Source organism: Vulpes vulpes, chromosome 4 (assembly GCF_048418805.1).
Source record: "Vulpes vulpes isolate BD-2025 chromosome 4, VulVul3, whole genome shotgun sequence".
NCBI lineage: Eukaryota > Metazoa > Chordata > Mammalia > Carnivora > Canidae > Vulpes > Vulpes vulpes.
Window position 1 is genome coordinate 78466202 of NC_132783.1, and position 21122 is coordinate 78487323.

At 36.5% G+C, this 21122-nt stretch overlaps 1 protein-coding gene across 6 annotated transcripts in view; it reads right to left on the reverse strand.

Moving 5' to 3' along the window:
- Window positions 1-21122, reverse strand: part of CTNNA3 (catenin alpha 3) — a 1674060-nt gene that overhangs the window by 1515047 nt on the left and 137891 nt on the right. For all 6 annotated transcript variants that reach the window (XM_072756138.1, XM_072756135.1, XM_072756140.1 and 3 more), the window contains exon 4: window positions 17910-18076. In XM_072756138.1, the coding sequence (XP_072612239.1) occupies window positions 17910-18076 (167 nt within the window). The remainder of the gene's footprint in view (window positions 1-17909; window positions 18077-21122) is intronic.

Sequence of the window (21122 nt, forward strand, 5' to 3'; positions counted from 1 at the left end):
TTCTCTGTATCTATGAGCTTGGTTTTTCTTTTAGTTTTTCTGTTTTTGTTTTCGTTGTTCTTTTGTTCTTTTAGATTCCACGTGTAAGTTAGATTAGGTGGTATTTGTCTTTCTCTGACTTATTTTACTTACCAAGATGCCTTTGAGTTCCCATCTATGTTCTCATAAATGACAAAATTTCCTTCTTTTTAATGGCTGAATAATATCCAATTGTATATTTAGATCAAATTTTCTTTGTCCATTCATTTAGGTTGTTTCTATATATTGGCTATTATAGATAATGCTGCAATGAACATGCTGGTACAGTAGTTTCAGTTCACATGGATTTTTTCTTTCAGCACTTTGAATATATCATCTCCCTCCTTTCTGGCCTACATGATTTCTGCTGAAAAATCCATTAATAATCTTATAGGAGTTCCCTTGCCTGTCATAAGTCACTTTTCTCTTGTTGTTTTTCACTCTGTCTTTGACTTTTAAAAATTTGATGTAGATTTCTTTGAGTTCTTTTTCAGAGGTGTTTCCACCTATTTGAGATATTTTCAGTCATTATTTCTTTGAATAAATGTTCTCATCCTTTTTTAATCTCTTCTCCTTCTTGGACTCCCATAAATGCATACATTAATCTGTTTAATGTTATCCCATAAATCCTTTAAACTGTCTTGTTTATTTCTGTTTCTTTTGCTTCTCTGACTGAATTATTTCCAATGACTGGTCTTCAAGTTTGCTGATCCTTTTTTTTTTTCTGATCCTTTTTTTGGCCTGATCTAGTCTGCTACCAAACCTCACTAGTGAATTTTTCAATTCAGTCATTGTGTTCTTTAGCTCCATGATTTCTGTTTGGTACTTTTTATATTTTCTATCTCTATGGAAACGTTTACTTTGTTCGTGCATTATTTTCTTGACCTCAGTGAGCATCCTTATGACTATTATTTTGAATTCTTTATCAGGTAAATCATATAAGTCCATTTCATTAGGATCAGTTTCTGGAGATTTACCCTAATCCTTTGTTTAGAACAACATGCCTGATTCTTCACTTTGCTTGGTTCTCTGTATTGGTATCAAGATAAGTATTATACAGAGTAGGCACCTCTCCTAGCCTTCATGGACTGACCTCATACAGAAAACACCCAACAATTAGCTTCTACCAACCCTCTCCTTCCCTAGGGAGAAGCAGACTGCTATGGTTTTGCTCTGCTTCTTGTGCTGAGCCAGGGAAGTGAGGAATGAGCTGTGGTGTCTACCAGGCTAAACTCCTCTCACCTAGATTATGCTAAATATAGCAGAGCTCCAAGAGTAGCAAGATAGAAGCTAGTCCTCAGAGGTTCTCCCTCAGAAAAGTTGGAGTGCTGGGGCACCTGGGTGGCTCAGCTGGTTAAGCATCTGCCTTCAGCTGAGGTCATGATCTAGAGTCCTGGGACCAAGCCCTATGTCAGGCTCCTTGATCAGTGGGGAGCCTGCTTCTCCTTCGCCCTCTACTGCTGCCCCTGCTCATGCTTCTGCATGCACTCACTTACTCTCTCTCTTTCTCTGTCAAATAAATAAATAAATAAATAAATAAATAAATAAATAAATCGAAAGAAAGAAAGAAAGAGAAAGAAAGAAAGAAAGAAAGAAGAAAGAAAGAAAGAAAGAAAGAAAGAAAGAAAAAAGAAAAAGAAAGAAAGAAAGAAAGAAAGAAAGAAAGAAAGAAAGAAAGAAAGAAAAGTTGGCTTGCTGAACCATTAACCAACCCCTTCCCTCCATTAGGAGATGCTGGAGCTAAGGTTTCTTCCTGATTATATGGAGCTATGCCAGCAGCAGGGACTCCCATGAGATGTCCCAAATCTCCCTACTGAGTCAAGAACTGAGTACAAATTACTCATTCAGAATTACTGATTCTTCATTCAATTGAGCTTTCCACTAAATCACAAGGTCTCAAAGATTTGAGACCAAAGGTTTAAGCTGATACTATAAACCCTCCCCAAGAGATGTCATACAAACCTATTGATTCCTCTAATACTTATTCTTTTTTTAAGTATAATTAATACAGTGTTATATTAGTTTCAGATGTACAATATAATGATTCAGCAATTCTATATATTTCTCTGTGCTTATCAAGATAAGTATACTCTTAATCTCCTTCTATTTCATCCATTCCCCCACCCACTTCCCCTTTGGCAATGAACAGTCTGTTCTCTGTATTTAAGAGTCTGATTGTTTGTCTCTTCTTTTGTTTGTTATTTATTTTGTTTTTTAGATTCCACATATGAGTGAAATCATATAGTATGCCTTTCCCTGACTGACTTATTTCACTCAGCATTATACCCTCTAGGTCCATCCATGTCATTGCAGATGGCAAGATTTCGTTTTTTGATGGCTGAGTAATATTCTATCGTGTGTGTACACACATACACTTGGCACTTGGGTTGCTTTCGTATCTTTGCTTATTATAAAAGAGTGCTACAATAAACATGGAGGTGCATATATCTTTGAATTAGTGTTTTTGTTTTCTTTGGGTAAATGCCAGTGGTGGAATTACTAGATCACATAGTATTTCTATTTTTAATTTTTTGAGTTCTCCATAGTGGCATTTCCACTAACAGTGCATGAGGGTTCCTTTTTCTCCGCACCCCTGCCAAAATTTGTTATTTCCTGTGGTTCTGATTTTAGCCATTATGAAAGGTGTAAGGTGATAACCCATTGTGATTATGTTTGATATCTGCCATAGAAGCATTTTTCCAGATATATTTCCCCAAGCAAGGAAACAAAAGTAATATTAAACTACTGGGACTACATCAATACAAAAAGTTTTGCACAGTGAAAAAAATCAATAAAACGAAAAGGCAACTTATTGAGTGGGACAAGATATTTGCAAATGATGTATCTGAAAAGGAGTTAACATCCAAAATATGTAAAGACTTATACAACAACTCAATACAAAAAACAAATAATCTGATTTAAATGAGCAGAGAACATGAATAGACATTTTCTCAAAGAAGATATATATATAGCCAACAAACACATGAAGAGATACCTAATATCACTAATCATCAAAGAAATGAAAATTAAATCCTAATGCTTATTTCTTGAGGCTTTCCAAATATATCTGTCTTATTTGCTCTCATGAACTCCAAACATATCTTTTAGTATCTATTACCTTTCATATGTGCCTTGAGCCCAGTATGTCTAGAACCCATAAACTACCTCTCTTCTATATAAAACTTAAAACCCAGTGCCCAAACAGATTACTAAAAGGCCACTTGATGCTTCCCTTTCCATCTGACCAGATTCCAAATACTTTCCAAATTGTATTCTTCCTTCATCTCTCTCATTCATTCTCTATCCCACCCCATCATTTCACAACCAGATGACAACACCAGCCTAATCACTCGTCTCTCTGTCTCCACTCTGGCCCCCTACACACTGCTGCCAGTGTAATAGTCCTTACATGCAAATCTACTTATATTCATACTTAAAATTCTTTAATGGTTCCCCCTTAGCTTTCAGACCATAAACTTTTTAATTTAGCACACAGGCCTTTCACAAGTAGGCCTATGCCTACCTCTCCACCTTCAACCCTTTTTCATTTTTAAACATTTTATTTATTATTTTATGGGGTTTTGAGATCCTTAACAAATTCTGGATATAGGCCATTCATTATATAAATGATTTGCCCATATAGTCTTCCAGTCTGTGGCTTGTCTTTTCATCTCTCTCTCTCTTTCCTCTCTCTCTCTCTCTCTCTCTCTCTCTCTCTCTCCCTCCCTTATGGTTGACATTCAGTGTTACATCGTTTGAGGGATATAACATAGTGATTTTTCACCTCAACCCTCAGAAGGCTTACAGGTTTTTGAGTATGTACTGCTCCTGCAGTTAAATGTCTCTTCCTCCACCTTCTAGTTAACTCTCCAAACTTGGCCATGCATTATTCACTCAAAACACTTTCCATATAAAACTGCCATTACACCTATGTAACACCTTATACGAACACATTAATTTATGCCTTAAATTCCAGGAGAAAAGAAATGTGGTATTACTTTTCTAAACTTGAATCCCCAAACACAGTAGTGATCATCACAGAGTAGTGCACAAAAACCAATTATTTGCTGAATGGATTAATTAATCAAATTGGAGCTACCTAGAATGATGCTGGTCCTTTTTAAAGTTAAATTTTTACAAGGTTTAAATTTTCTTTGTCCCTAAAATTTTCAATATGAAAGTCAGCACAAATCCGGTGATTTGTACCTTATTAGTCTCCATTTTCTACTTCCTTCCATTCTGTCTTCAATACCAGTCTAGTAACCTGATTTTTCTTAAAACTTAATATCTTCTATATATTTTGCCTAGGATCTTCTGCAGGATATACTCAGCTTCTAATAGCTCTTAAAAATACAGTAATTTCTCTCTTTATAAGCTGCTGATATTTTTAATAAGAAAAAGTTTTTAGGGGGAGGGGCAAGATGGCGTAAGAGTAGGGTCTCCAAATCACCTGTCCCCAACAAATTAGAAAACCTTACAATCATCCTGAATTCGGCCTGAGATTTAAAGAGAGACCAGCTGGAACGCTACAGTGAGAAGAGTTCGCGATTCTATCAAGGTAGGAAGATGGGGAAAAAAGAAATAAAGACACAAAAGGCCTCCAAGGGGGAGGGGCCCCGCGAGGAGCCGGGCTGAGGCCGGGGCGAGTGTCCCCAGGACAGGAGAGCCCCGTCCCGGAGGAGCAGGAGCTGCACCGACCTTCCCGGGTGGAAAGGGGCCTGCAGGGAGTTAGAGCAGGACCCAGGAGGGCGGGGATGCTCTCGGGCTCCCTGGGACAGTAACAGGCACCTGCGCCCCGGGAGAGTGCGCTGAGCTCCCTAAGGGCTGCAGCGCTCGGCGGGACCCGGAGCAGCTCGGAGGGGCTCGGGCGGCGGCTCCGCGGAGGGGGCTGCAGGGCGGAAGCGCGAATCCAACAGCGCAGGCCCCGGAGCACAGGGCGCCGGGACACAGCGCAGGATCCGGCCTCCCCCGGGACAGGCAGAGGCCGGGAGGGCCCAGGACAGCAAGGACGCTCCTGCCCGGGGCTGAGCAGATCAGCGGCCCCGCCCCGGAGCCTCCAGGCCCTGCAGACCGAGAGCCCCGGAGCTACTGCGGGAGCTGACTCCAGGGTCCCGGAGCTGGCCCCGCCACTGTGGCTTCCTCCCGGGGCCTCACGGGGTGAACAACCCCCACTGAGCCCTGCACCAGGCAGGGGCAGAGCAGCTCCCCAAGTGCTAACACCTGAAAATCAGCACAGCAGGCCCCTCCCCCAGAAGACCAGCGAGACGGACCAGTTCCAGGGGAAGTCAAGGGACTTAAAGTATACAGAATCGGAAGATACTCCCCGTGTTTTTTTGTTTTTGTTTTGTTTTTGTTTTTGTTTTGTTTTGTGCTTTTTTTTCTTTCTTTCCTCTTGATTACTGATTGCTTTCCCCACCCCACCCCTTTTTTTTCTCCTTTCTTTTTCTTTCTCTTTTTCCCCTTTTTTTTCTTCTTTCTCTTTTTTCTTTTTCTCTTTTCTTTCCTTCTCTCTCTCTCTTTTTTCTCCTTTTCCCAATACAACTTGCTTTTGGCCACTATGCACTGAGCAAATTGATTAGAAGGAAAACCTCACCTCAAAAAAAAAGAATCAGAAACAGCCCTCTCTCCCACAGAGTTACAAAATCTGGATTACAATTCAATGTCAGAAAGCCAATTCAGAAGCACTATTATACAGCTACTGGTGGCTCTAGAAAAAACCATAAAGGACTCAAGAGACTTCATGACTGCAGAATTTAGATCCAATCAGGCAGAAATTAAAAATCAATTAAATGAGATGCAATCCAAGCTAGAAGTCCTAACGACGAGGCTTAACGAGGTGGAAGAACGAGTGAGTGACATAGAAGACAAGTTGATGGCAAAGAGGGAAACTGAGGAAAAAAGAGACAGGCAATTAAAAGACCATGAGGATAGATTAAGGGAAATAAATGACAGCCTGAGGAAGAAAAACCTACGTTTATTTGGGGTTCCCGAGGCGCCGAAAGGGTCAGAGGGCCAGAATATGTATTTGAACAAATCCTAGCTGAAAACGTTCCGAATCTGGGAAGGGAAACAGGCATTCAGATCCAGGAAATAGAGAGATCCCCCCCTAAAATCAACAAAAACCGACCAACACCTCGACATTTAATAGTGAAGCTTGCAAATTCCAAAGATAAGGAGAAGATCCTTAAAGCAGCAAGAGAAAAAAAGTCCCTGACTTTTATGGGGAGGAATATTAGGGTAACAGCAGACCTCTCCACAGAGACCTGGCAGGCCAGAAAGGGCTGGCAGGATATATTTAGGGTCCTAAATGAGAAGAACATGCAACAAAGAATACTTTATCCAGCAAGACTCTCATTCAAAATGGAAGGAGAGATAAAGAGCTTCCAAGACAGGCAGGAACTGAAAGAATATGTAACCTCCAAACCAGCTCTGCAAGAAATTTTAAGGGGAACTCTTAAAATTCCCCTTTAAGAAGAAGTTCAGTGGAACAATCCACAAAAACAAGGACTGAATAGATATGATGACACTAAACTCATATCTGTCAATAGTAACTCTGAACGTGAACGGGCTTAATGACCCCATCAAAAGGTGCAGGGTTTCAGACGGGATAAAAAAGCAGGACCCGTCTATTTGCTGTCTACAAGAGACTCATTTTAGACAGAAGGACACCTACAACCTGAAAATAAAAGGTTGGAGAACCATTTACCATTCAAATGGTCCTCAAAAGAAAGCAGGGGTAGCCATCCTTATATCAGATAAATTAAAATTTACCCCGAAGACTATAGTGAGAGATGAAGAGGGACACTATCTCATACTCAAAAGATCTATCCAACAAGAGTTCTTAACAATCCCCAATATATATGCCCCGAATGTGGGAGCTGCCAAATATTTAAACCAATTAATAACCAAACTGAAGAAATACTTTGATAATAATACACTTATACTTGGTGACTTCAATCTAGCTCTTTCTATACTAGATAGGTCTTCTAAGCACAACATCTCCAAAGAAACAAGAGCTTTAAATGATACACTGGACCAGATGGATTTCACAGATATCTACAGAATTTTACATCCAAACTCAACTGAATACACATTCTTCTCAAGTGCACATGGAACTTTCTCCAGAATAGACCACATACTGGGTCACAAATCGGGTCTGAACCGATACCAAAAGATCGGGATAGCCCCTGCATATTCTCAGACCATAATGCCTTGAAATTAGAACTTAATCACAACAAGAAGTTTGGAAGGACCACAAACACGTGGAGGTTAAGGACCATCCTGCTAAAAGATGAAAAGGTCAACCAGGAAATTAAGGAAGAATTAAAAATATTCATGGAAACTAATGAGAATGAAGATACAACCGTTCAAAATCTTTGGGATGCAGCAAAAGCAGTCCTGAGGGGGAAATACATCGCAATACAAGCATCCATTCAAAAACTGGAAAGAACTCAAATTCAAAAGCTCACCTTACACATAAAGGAACTAGAGAAAAAGCAACAAATAGACCCCACCCCCAGCAGAAGAAGACAGTTAATTAAAATTCGAGCAGAACTAAATGAAATCGAGACCAAAAGAACTGTGGAACAGATCAACAGAACCAGGAGTTGCTTCTTTGAAATAATTAATAAGATAGATAAACCATTAGACAACCTTATTAAAAAGAAGAGAGAGAAGACTCTAATAAAATCATGAATGAGAAAGGAGAGATCACTACCAACACCAAGGAAATACAAACGATTTTAAAAACATATTATGAACAGCTGTACGCCAATAAATTAGGAAATCTAGAAGAAATGGATGCATTCCTGGAAAGCCACAAACTACCAAAACTGGAGCAGGAAGAAATAGAAAACCTGAACAGGCCAATAACCAGGGAGGAAATTGAAGCAGACATCAAAAACCTCCCGAGACACAAGAGTCCAGGGCCAGATGGCTTCCCAGGGAAATTCTATCAAACATTTAAAGAAGAAATCATACCTCTTCTACTAAAGCTGTTTGGAAAGATAGAAAGAGATGGAGTACTTCCAAATTCGTTCTATGAAGCCAGCATCACCTTAATTCCGAAACCAGACAAAGATCCCACCAAAAAGGAGAATTACAGACCAATATCCCTGATGAACATGGATGCAAAAATTCTCAACAAGATACTAGCCAACAGGATCCAACAACACATTAAGAAAATTATTCACCATGACCAAGTAGGATTTATCCCCGGGACACAAGGCTGGTTCAACACTCGTAAAACCATCAATGTGATTCATCATATCAGCAAGAGGAAAACCAAGAACCATATGATACTCTCATTAGATGCAGAGAAAGCATTTGACAAAATACAGCATCCATTCCTGATCAAAACCCTTCAGAGTGTTGGGATAGAGGGAACTTTCCTTGACATCTTAAAAGCCATTTACGAAAAGCCCACAGCAAATATCATTCTCAATGGGGAAGCACTGGGAGCCTTTCCCCTAAGATCAGGAACAAGACAGGGATGTCCACTCTCACCACTGCTATTCAACATAGTTCTGGAAGTCCTCGCCTCAGCAATCAGACAACAAAAAGAAATAAAAGGCATCCAAATTGGCAAAGAAGAAGTCAAACTCTCCCTCTTCGCCGATGACATGATACTCTACATAGAAAACCCAAAAGCCTCCACCCCAAGATTGCTAGAACTCATACAGCAATTCGGTAGCATGGCAGGATACAAAATCAATGCCCAGAAATCAATGGCATTTCTATACACTAACAATGAGACTGAAGAAAGAGAAATTAAGGAGTCAATCCCATTTACAATTGCACCCATAAGCATAAGATACCTAGGAATAAACCTAACCAAAGAGGTAAAAGATCTATACCCTAAAAACTATAGAACACTTCTGAAAGAAATTGAGGAAGACACAAAGAGATGGAAAAATATTCCATGCTCATGGATTGACAGAATTAATATTGTAAAAATGTCAGTGTTACCCAGGGCAATTTACACGTTTAATGCAATCCCTATCAAAATACCATGGACTTTCTTCAGAGAGTTAGAACAAATTATTTTAAGATTTGTGTGGAATCAGAAAAGACCCCGAATAGCCAGGGGAATTTTAAAAAAGAAAACCATACCTGGGGGCATCACAATGCCAGATTTCAGGTTGTACTACAAAGCTGTGGTCATCAAGACAGTGTGGTACTGGCACAAAAACAGACACATAGATCAATGGAACAGAATAGAGAACCCAGAAGTGGACCCTGAAATGTATGGTCCTCTAATATTCGATAAAGGAGGAAAGACTATCCATTGGAAGAAAGACAGTCTCTTCAATAAATGGTGTTGGGAAAATTGGACATCCACATGCAGAAGAATGAAACTGGACCACTCTCTTTCACCATACACAAAGATAAACTCAAAATGGATGAGAGATCTAAATGTGAGACGAGAGTCCATCAAAATGATAGAAGAGAACACAGGCAACACCCTTTTTGAACTTGGCCACAGTAACTTCTTGCAAGATACATCCACAAAGGCAAAATAAACAAAAGCAAAAATGAACTATTGGGACTTCATCAAGATAAGAAGCTTTTGCACAGCAAAGGATACAGTCAACAAAACTAAAAGACAACCTACAGAATGGGAGAAGATATTTGCAAATGACGTATCAGATAAAGGGCTAGTTTCCAAAATCTATAAAGAACTTATTAAACTCAACACCAAAGAAACAAACAATCCAATCATGAAATGGGCAAAAGACATGAAGAGAAATCTCACAGAGGAAGACATGGACATGGCCAACATGCACATGAGAAAATGCTCTGCATCACTTGCCATCAGGGAAATACAAATCAAAACCTCAATGAGATACCACCTCACACCAATGAGAATGGGGAAAATTAACAAGGCAGGAAACAACAAATGTTGGAGAGGTTGCGGAGAAAAGGGAACCCTCTTACACTGTTGGTGGGAATGTGAACTGGTGCAGCCACTCTGGAAAACTGTGTGGAGGTTCCTCAAAGAGTTAAAAATAGACCTGCCCTACGACCCAGCAATTGCACTGTTGGGGATTTACCCCAAAGATTCAGATGCAATGAAATGTCGGGACACCTGCACCCCGATGTTTCTAGCAGCAATGGCCACAATAGCCAAACTGTGGAAGGAGCCTCGGTGTCCATCAAAAGATGAATGGATAAAGAAGATGTGGTTTATGTATACAATGGAATATTACTCAGCAATTAGAAACGACAAATACCCACCATTTGCTTCAACGTGGATGGAACTGGAGAGTATTATGCTGAGTGAAGTAAGTCAATCAGAGAAGGACAAACAGTGTATGTTCTCATTCATTTGGGGAATATAAATAATAGTGAAAGGGAATATAAAGGAAGGGAAAAGAAATGTTGGGAAATATCAGGAAGGGAGACAGAACATAAAGACTCCTAACTCTGGGAAATGAACTAGGGGTGGTGGAAGGGGAGGAGGGCGGGTGTTGGAGGGGAATGGGTGATGGGCACTGAGGTGGACACTTGACGGGATGAGCATTGGGTGTTTTACTGTATGTTGGTAAATTGAACACCAATAAAAATTAATTTAAAAAAAAAAAGAAAAAGAAAAAGTTTTTAGAAAGTCTTTTTGCAGGTATACCTGCCTTTTAATAATCAAGAGTGGCTTCAAAAAATCTCAGCTAACAATACAGTAGTGTGTGATTTTTCTGTCAGCATTACAAATATTCTTCACATTCAGAATCATTTGTTCAGTGTAGAAAAGCTTTATAGCAATCTGTGTAGAAAATATTAAAGATGTAGTTCACACAAGAAGTTATTAAATACTAGGCCCATTTCTTATAATGACAATAGTTTATTTCCTAATACAAAGGTACCCATATTTCCATTTTAAAAAAATAAAACTCTAGTATAGTAAATGGAAAAAGCTGAAAAATTCAACTCAGGAGTCAAATTCATTTCCCTTCATTTCTTAGGAATAAGGGCAATATTGTACTGCAAGAGTCAAAAGAGCAAGGTACCATGGTGGCGAAAGGTAGGACAGGAAGACGAAAGAAAATGAAAGAGAACACCAGTTCTTGCCAGGTAATTTATATATCATTTAATCTTTATAAGATCCTTTCAAAGTATTCAGAGTAAGTTTATTTTCCTTATAGCTCAGAAAAAGAAACCAAGGCTTACAGATTTTAACTTTTCCAAATTCACCCAGCTAATCAACACCAGAGCCAGGATTCAAGCAAGGTCTCTCTTCTGCCAAAAAAGAATGGTTTTTTTTCTCCACATTGTCCAGACTCCTAAAGAAAGCAAGAGATATATCCTAGCCAATTTCATCTCAAATAAAATTGACCCTTATAAAGTCCAGATGTCAATAAAGTAAGATGTGGTATCCTCAGAAGTACAAATAGTAAAGTTCGAAAAAAAAAAAAAAAAAAACTTAACCAGTACCAAAAAAGAAATTTCTAAATTCCGATAGAAAATTATGAGCAATAGTGGTAATAAAGCCAAACTGCCTTTCCAAGTTTCTATAATTAATTTAATATTGAAAGATCACCATTCTTTTCTTTATCCTCTCTTACCTTGGATTTGGACCTATTTCCCAGAGAAGAAAACATATATTTTCTTAAGGAACTATATGATTTTAAAATTGCCATATCAGGAATCTTTGATGTACTTAATTATATAACAACTCTGTTTGGGCTGACACTACTTTCTCTATTGGGAATTACTCAGTGAACCATGTTTGCACTAGTTGGTGATCTTAGTCTATGTCCTCATAAATGCTTGATTATAATTGCATCTCTGGGGGCAGTCTCAGTGGAAAGAAGATAATTTAATAGAGATAAGAAAGCATAAAGAAGTCAGGAAATGTATAGCTACAGACTATGAATCAAGAATTGAGTAATATATCGTTGACCTGACATCTAAAAGGAAATATACCACAATAGGGATGAAAAATTCTGTAATTTAGAAAAAAAAATCATTGTAAGGATGAAAAGAATAAGGCAACATAAGAAGACATTGTGATAGCTTGAAGCCTGGTATTGTCATGCTACCAGCTTTGGTTTTCTTTTTCAATATTCCTCTGGCTATGCAGGGTCTATACAAATTTTAGGATTATTTGTTTCAGCTCTGTGAAAAAGATCTATGGTATTTTGATAGGAATTGTATTGAATGTGTAGATTACTCTAGGTAGCATAGACATTTTCACAATATTTATTCATCCAATCCATGAGCATAGGATATTTTTCCATTTCCTTGTGTCTTCCTCAATTTCTTTCTGCCTTCGGCGTGGGTTATGATCCCAGCATCCTGGGATTGAGCCCTGCACTGGGCTTTCTGCTCAGTGAAGAGTCTGCTTCCCCCTCTCTTTGCTGTTCTGCCTTCTTGTACACACACACACACTCTCTCTCTCTCTCTCTCTCTCTCTGTCAAATAAATAAATAAAATCTTTTTTAAAGATTTTAAAATGTAGCAGGGAATTATATAAGAGTGTTGGGAGAGCTCAAATTAAGCAGAAGATTGTGTAAAATAGTAAGATACAATTGGAAGAGAGAAGAAGCTGGCCTTTTCCCATTACATTCCAAACAAGAGCAAGAAATTTTAAAAGTGGCCCACTTCTTTTGAAAGAAGAGTGTGTGTCCAGAAGAAGAAATCTATACCTATAAAGTTGATTCTCTCCCCCTAAAAATCATCTATAATACATTATTATATAGTAGGATGTTATGAATATATGTATGTAAGAGAGAAGAGAGATAGCTGGCTACAGAATTCTTCTTAGGGAAAAAAATTATCTATGCTGAGGAAAATACTTTAAGGAGTACTTTAAGGTAGAAACTGATATATGAGGGCACAAATTAGCAGAAACACTGCATTCAAATGAATAGGAATTTAAGGGTGTGAGGGAGAACTAAGGAGAGTAGGTAGGGAAAAAGGAGGTAGAAGAGTAATGAGATTGCTAACGAAGTTGCTAAAGAATTTTGAAGATTTCTAATATACAGATTGGAGCCACTTGGAAGACAGTGTTCTACTACAGGACCCCCTCCCTTTTACCTTCCTAAATTTCTATAAGGTTTGCCATATATACAAATATGCCTGGCCTGGGAGTTTTGGACTGTGTGTGTGTGTGTGTGTGTGTGTTCACGCGCGCACACGCGCATGCATGTGTGTATGTCAAAATCAAGGGGGGAAAGGTCAATGTCCAATTATAGATTAACATACTATAAAATAGGGATAGAAAGACCATTCATAAACTAAAGTAATTCAGTGAAAGCAAATTTTGGAAGCAGAGATGGGTCTGAGAATATGAACCCCAGAGAATTTGCAGAAATCTTGGGGAGAACATTATAGTTGATAGGACATAGAATTAGGGTTCAAGCCAATTATAGCTGAATTTTAAGGACAAGAAGATCCCAGGAGACAAATGATTTACAGCCATAAGTATGCAGATTGTGAGTGATTAAAAAATGAATGTCAAAAAAAGACATAAAAAGAAAGAAAATGAATGAAAGCAAGCAACCAATAGTCACTCGGAACTCCTACAGGGTTATTAAAAGTAAGTCATGCCAAGCTAACCTCATGCCCTTTATAACTGGTGTTAGTAGACAGATAAATCCACAATGCCACAGATAATACATCTTGATTTCAGCAAGGCCTTTCTTTAAGAAAGTGCTTAATAATAAAATAAAGAACATGGTTTATACAGTAACCTAATAAAGCAAGTTTGAAGCTCAATGACTTGACTCAAAATGTGTTAATGTTTGATTGATGTTATCTGCAAGGAAAGTACATTACTGTTTTCCATGTCATTAAACAATTTTTCATGAATAACCTGTTTTTGAAAAATCTGAAAATGATACCAGGTTAGGAGGTAAAGACAAAATCTAAAGTCAAAAAGATCTGAATGGACTATAACAAAAACCAGAATTAACAGGATAAAATTTAATGAATATAAGTTTAACACCTAACTTTACATATAAAAAAAATAAAACTAGTATCAGAGGAAGATCTGAATTGAGTAGTTTTGAGTTAGAGACTTGGAGGTTTTAACTGCTCACAAAATCAGTATGAACAAACAGCATGACAAGGCTATCACAATAAGGTAAGATAATGTTAGACATTAAATCAAACAGGTAATTGAGTATATTATGGAATGTACACATCAGAGATTTTGTTTATATTTCATGATGTTTTGATTTCAATATTTTATGGGAATTACCTATAATCCAGAATACAAATAGAAAAGGATTTACCTAGACAAGTTTAGGGACTGCTCTTTCTTATATTGGCAAATTAATAATTTAATCCAATCCTCTTGCTTAAGAAAACTATGATTGATGAAATGTAAAATATTTTGTCTTAAAAACATCTAAGAGCTAACAAAACAGAAAGGAATTTATTGATATGAGTTCCAGAAAAGGTAACGTTTAGGACACAAAAATAGCCATTCACATGAAAAGACAAGACACTATTAGCAAAAAACCAGTGAGTCCAGACACTAAAATTTCTAAATTTTAACTAAAATAAATGTGTTTACCATGTTTTAAGTACCTCAATATCAAAATTGAAAATTTCAGCAGGAAGCTGAAAATCATACAAGATATGGAAATTCAAAAGTATTCAGAATAGTCTAAAACTGTCATATTAGGAATATTCCAGGGTCAAGAAATTTTTAGCCTAGGTAAGAGAAGACATAAGTCCTAAGGATAAACATCAGTTATTTGAAAAATGTCTGTTCTTATTACTTTGGTTCTATGTTGCTCAAGAAAGCAAAACTAGAAGCAGTAAATGGAAATAGCAGAAAGACATCTTTAAGCTCTGTTTAAGCTAGAGAAAAATATCTCTAACAATTAGAACTGTCCAAAGTCAGGTTCATCATCTCTTAGAACTGAGACTGTTATTACTGTTAGACAGTTATGTATTGCACATTGTACTGTAGGAAAGAGTCTAATCTACATCAATAAGATAGACTATAAGGGCACTCACCTTTCTCCTCTATAATTTTTAATTCAAATGGAAATTTAATATAACCATAAATACTATTATAAATATGCTTTGGGCTGCCTGGGTGGCTTAGTTGGTTAAACATCTGACTCTTGATCTCAACTCAGGTGTGGATCTCAGGTTCAGGCGCTGCACTGGATGTTAAACCTACTTTTAAAAAAAAGAAAGAAAGGAAAAAGAAATATTCTAAATCACTAATTCCCAAAGTATGGTCTGAGAAAGCTCCAGGATTAACATATTATAAAAGAGTCCTGGGATCCCTGGGTGGCTCGGCAGTTTAGCGCCTGCCTTTTGGCCCGGGGCCTGATCCTGGAGTCCTGGGATCGAGTCCCACATCGGGCTCCTGGCATGGAGCCTGCTTCTCCCTCTGCCTGTGTCTCTGCCTCTCTCTCTTTCTCTATGTCTATGATGAATAAATAAAATCTTTTAAAAAAAATAAGAGAGTCCTAAGGTTAAAAAATTGGGAAACTCTGAATTAAGCAAAATTAAATGCATTTCATTACATCAATATTTCTCACCAACTTTAATGTGCTTATGTGCATCAAAAATATTCAGAGAATTTCTATATGCAGCATTAACCATTAAAAAAATCCTTTTTTTCATGTTGTACGTTTATAATACAAGCTCTGCAGAATACTCTGTGGTGGGAGGAATGTTGACCCAAATAATCCTAATCTTGATAATATAAATAAAAATTTAGTTTGTCCATTTTTGTCAAAAGAATTGAGTTAATGATATAATTTAAATATAAATTTTTAAAGGATGAAATAATGAAACACTATCACAATTTACCACAAAAGGTTTTCCCTTTTTCTTGATAAGGAATCATTGCTGTACTACACACACTGATAAGTGTCATAAATGATGTAGCCTAAGCTGAGTTACCAATAAATGTGGGAGAGACTGGAGTTTAGAACACCCCTTTCACCCCTCTTCCTGACATAGTTAAATTATTTAACAACCTGTTATAGGCTCTTAAATTGTCTAAACATTTCTGAAAGGTATTTATAGTTAAGGCCATCCTAGCCCTTGGAATACTATGTTCCAAAAAGGGTTTTTTTTCCCCTACTGCCTTGAGCGAATTTCTTAAATAAATATGCCCTAGTCTATCTTCAAAATAAAAATCATTATCATAAGGCTGTTGCTGAAGATTGAATTACAGGAGATAATCTAGCATAGTGCTTACCACATTATAAAAAGTTAATAAATACTAACCATAAAAAATAGTACTTTGTTTTGCTTTGATCTTCAATTATGTCCCGCACAGATCAATGGAACAGGATTTAAAAAAAAACAGAAATGGGCCAACAACTATATGGTCAACTAATCTTTGACAAAGCAGGAAAGAATATTCATTGGAAAAAACTCTCTTCAACAAATGGTATCGGGAAAACTGGACAACTGCAGAATAATGAAACCGGATCTCTTTCTTACACCATACACACACACACACACACACACACACACAAAAAAAAAAAAACTCAAAATGGATGAAAGACCTAAATATAGACAGGAAACCATCAAAATCCTGGAAGAGAACACAGGCAGTGTTCGGCCACCACAACTTCTTACGAGACGTATCTCCAGAGGCAAGGGTACAAAATCAAAAATGAACCATTGGGATTTCACCAAGAGAAAAACCTTCTGTGTAATGAAAGAAACAATCAACAAACTAAAAGACAACCTACAGAATAAGAGAAGATATTTGCAAATGACATATCTGATAAAGGGTTAGTATCCAAAATCTATAAAAAGCTTATCAAACTGAACAGTCAAAAAACAAATAATCCAATTAAAAAATGGGCAGAAGACATAAATAGATATTTTTCCAAAAAAGACCAACAGATGGCCAACAGACACATGAAAAGATGTTCAATGTCACTCATCATCAGGGAAATACAAATCAAAACTGCAATAAGCTATCCCCTCCCACCTGTCAAAATGGCTAAAATCAACAACTCAAGAAACAGCAGGTTTGGCAAGGATGCAGTAAAAGGGAACCCTCCTGCACTGTTGGTGAGAATGCAAACTGGTGCAGCCACTCTGGAAACAGTATGGAGCTTCCTCAAAAAGTTAAAAATAGAACCACCCTATGATCCAGCAATCCTACTACTAGGTATTTACCCAAAGAATACAATACTAATTCAAAGGGATATATGCATCTCAACATTTATAGCAGCATTATCAATAATAGCCAAATTATGGAAAAAGCCCAAAATGTCCATCAACTAATAAATGGATATAGATTTGGTCTGTAAATACAATGGAATATTAGTCAGCCAAAGAAAAGAATAAAATCTTGCCATTTGCAACAACATGGATAAAACTAGAGGGTATGATGCTAAACGAAATGTCAGTCAGAGGAAGACAAATACCATATGATTTCACTCAGATGTGGAATTTAAGAAATGAAACAAATCAACAAAGGGGGAAAAACGAGATGCAAACCAAGAAACAGAGTCTTAACTGAAGAAAGCAAACTGATGGTTAGCAGAGGGATGGTGGGTATGGAGATGGGAATTAAGGAGTACATTTGTTTAAAAAAAAAAAAAAAAAGGAATGCACTTGTGATGAACACCAGGTACTGTATGTAAGTGTTGAATGACTAAATTGTATGCCTGAAACTAATGTTACACTATATGTAAACTGGGATTTAAATTAAAACTTTAAAATATTTTTATATTTTTAAATTTTAAAAAATAAAACAAATGAATAAACAAAAGACTAACTTCTGGCTTTGTTCTTTTGAAGTATATAAGAGTTGCACAATCCAATCAAGTCAGCTTCTGCTGGGTGACATTAAGAAATGAGGCCGAGGCTGGGATGGCACTTTAGGATTGATGCCAGTTTCAGAAAATAGAATTAGAAGTGAGAACACCACCAAGGTAAACTAGCCATCTTTTACTTACAGCTGACACGTGCTGCAAGAGACACATGACATCTATCATATCTGCGAGGATAAGGAGTCTGGTAACTGCAGCCAACAAGGCACGGGCAGCTTGAACCACAGCTTCCCTTTTGGGAAGATAACAGGGATCATCTGCAAATCTCTCAGCTGATACTTTCAGAGCTTCACCTGAAAAACACAATCCAAAATAATATACTTTAAGTTTCAGCTATACCTGTTAAGCATTTATAAACCTAATTCCAAATACATTCTATGACTAAACATAATATTAAAATAGTGTCAGTTACACTAGAACATTGTCTCTTAATAAACAATGGAGTTTAAAATCAACATTTGTTTTTGATAAATGCTCTGGAGTTTAGGAAGCATGATACCATTTTCCTGCAAGAGAACTATGCTCAAATGACTAGCAACATCTAGCAAAATTGCTGTCAAGTTCTGCATTTGCTGAATCTCATTTACTGTGAAAGGTTTCATTACTAAGACTTCAATTGGAAACAATCTTGTTTATAAAAGTAATAAATCTTCATTGAGTTACTTTCCAAGTCAGTGTTAGAAAGAACTAGCCTTTGATACAGGAACTCTCTGATAAAAGTTTAACATAGGCAGATTTATTCTAAACTTAGTTATAAAAATTATATTTCATAGTACATAATTGTTAGAGAAATACACCTACAATTTTCAAGATTTTTTTCATTGAAAATACATTTCATGACAAAAGAAATGTGTACTCATTCATTTTATAAAAGTTCACAATTCAAGGGCACCTGTGAGGTTCAATGGTTAAGGATCTGCCTTCAGCTCAGGTCATGGTCCCAGGGTCGTGGTACCAAGCCCCATATCGGGCTCCCTGCTCAGCAAAGAGTCTGCTTCGCTCTCTCCCTCTGCCCCTCCCCTCCACTTGTGCTCTCTCTCTCACACTCTCTCAATAAATAAAAACAAAAAAGTTCACAGTTCAGAAGGGTATAAAATGAAAAAGTTCTTCATTATCCCTTTCCAGTAACATAATTTTTAAAGAATTATCATATCCACTACTTTTTAAGTTTTTCAATTTAAACTTATTATGAAAACAATATGTGCTCATTACTTTTAAATAATTCTCCATACTGAAGAGTATAAAGTGAAAAAAATTCTTTATGAAGTCTCCATATGAGTCACCCAAAAATATTCACTGAATTCTTGTATATCCACCCAGAAATTTTTCCACGAATGTATGTTTTATGTGTGCATATGTATATATGTATGTTTATATGTATAAATTTGTATATATGGATTTATGTATATATTTAAATCTATTTTTATGAATATGTTCACATATTCATATATGTTAATATATAAAGAAAGATTTTCTGTCATAGGAAAACAGACATTTTATGTTATAAATGGAACATACAAAAGATACAGGTATAGATCCTTTTCACAAATATTATCATACTATAAAAACTTTCTATAATTTGCCTTTTAATTTATCAATTTATTTTATTTTCACATTGGGATGGATATAAGTGACCAGGAAACATTAAAAGATGCATAGTAATAACAATACAGGTTCTGAAGCTGTTCTGCTTCAGTATCTGCCCTACTACCTCAAACAAGTCACTTAACTTCTTTACACCTTATATTTCCTCTAAATAGATCTAATAATAACAGTACCTATTATTTTTATGAAAATTAAATAAGAACAGAGCTTTGAGCTTAGTAAAGACTTGATAGGCAGTTGTTCTTTTTCATACTTGAGTAAAGTTACATTTTATTGATATACTATAACTTATTTTACCAGGCCTCTATTAAATACATAAATCATTTCCAACTTTTTCCTACTTCAAACAGTACACAAAGAATGGCACATATCTTGCATGCACGAACAAATTAGCTGGAGGATAAATTCTTAAAAGTAGAACTGCTAAGTCAAGAAACAAATGAATTTTGTTTTCATATATATATTGCCAAAAACTTCTCCAAAACACAGCCATCTCACCAACAATAAAGGGCTTGTCTTATTTACTCCATTAATATTTTAGTTTTTATTTATTCATGAACTTCAGCATAATAAAAATGAAATGAATTATTTTTATTAAATATAACAAAGAATATTGTTAATAATGGACAAAATCTGTGAAGAGGATCTGAGATTGTCTCAACATGTAGTTTATCACCTTTAGCTCTCTTAGCAATATGAAGTTAGGAATTTGAACTATTAAGTCAGACACTTTTAAGGTCAAATTCTCGTTAGCCTCTTCTAGCTCGGAGACCTTGAGTGCTTGAATACTTTCAGCATCCTCATCTAAAGGAAAAGGATAGAAATATTACTTATCTCACAGTGTTTCTGAGATGATTAAATGAGATATAATTCCTAATATGCATTTAACACAGTATCTGGACTTGGGAAGCACTCAACAAATAGCTCTTATTTTCTCAGGAAATTTTTAGTAGAGTTGGTAAATTTTTAAGACCAGGAAATGGTGATTTTTATGTATTTCTCTGCAACTCAGAATTTCTGCAAGGAGACTAAAAAACTAAAGCGACCTCAGAAATGTAGAGAGCAGATGAATTCCCATAAAAAGATTATCTTTTCTTGTCATGATTCTAAACTGTAAAGTTATGACAGCCTTTAGACAATATTATCTTTGACTTCATATACTAAAACTAAATATACATTAAAAAGAATTATGTGTTCTTGACTAAAAATGTTGGGATGTTGAACAACTGGCTGAAGAGTCATACTCAGGAAAAGATCATTTAAACATTAAAGAACTATTACAACATTTGTCTCCATTAAGGTAATATGAAGAGAAAACCAAGTAACATTGTTGGGAGAAAAACAGTTACTCCTGAGATACATTAACAAAGATGCTGTAAGTAAACTTCCTATTACTGGACTCATTATCCTCCCTTCTGTACAAAACTCTCTACCTTTTTCAGCTTCAGCTCAAACTTCTGGTCCCAACATAAATATCACTTTCCTCAATGAAACCTCAGATCCACCATTACTAAGGGAGGTCTCACAGTAAGATTGTAGGCTTCCTATTATAGCTAAAAATCTTGGTTTACTATAATGGCTTGTAACAAAGTCTGTCTTTAATTCTATTTTTTGAAGTTTTTCTTTAAATTCTAATACTTAACATATAGTGTACTATTGGTTTCAAAAGTATAATTTAGTGATTTATCACTTACATATTACACCCAGTACTCACCACGACATATGCTCTCCTTA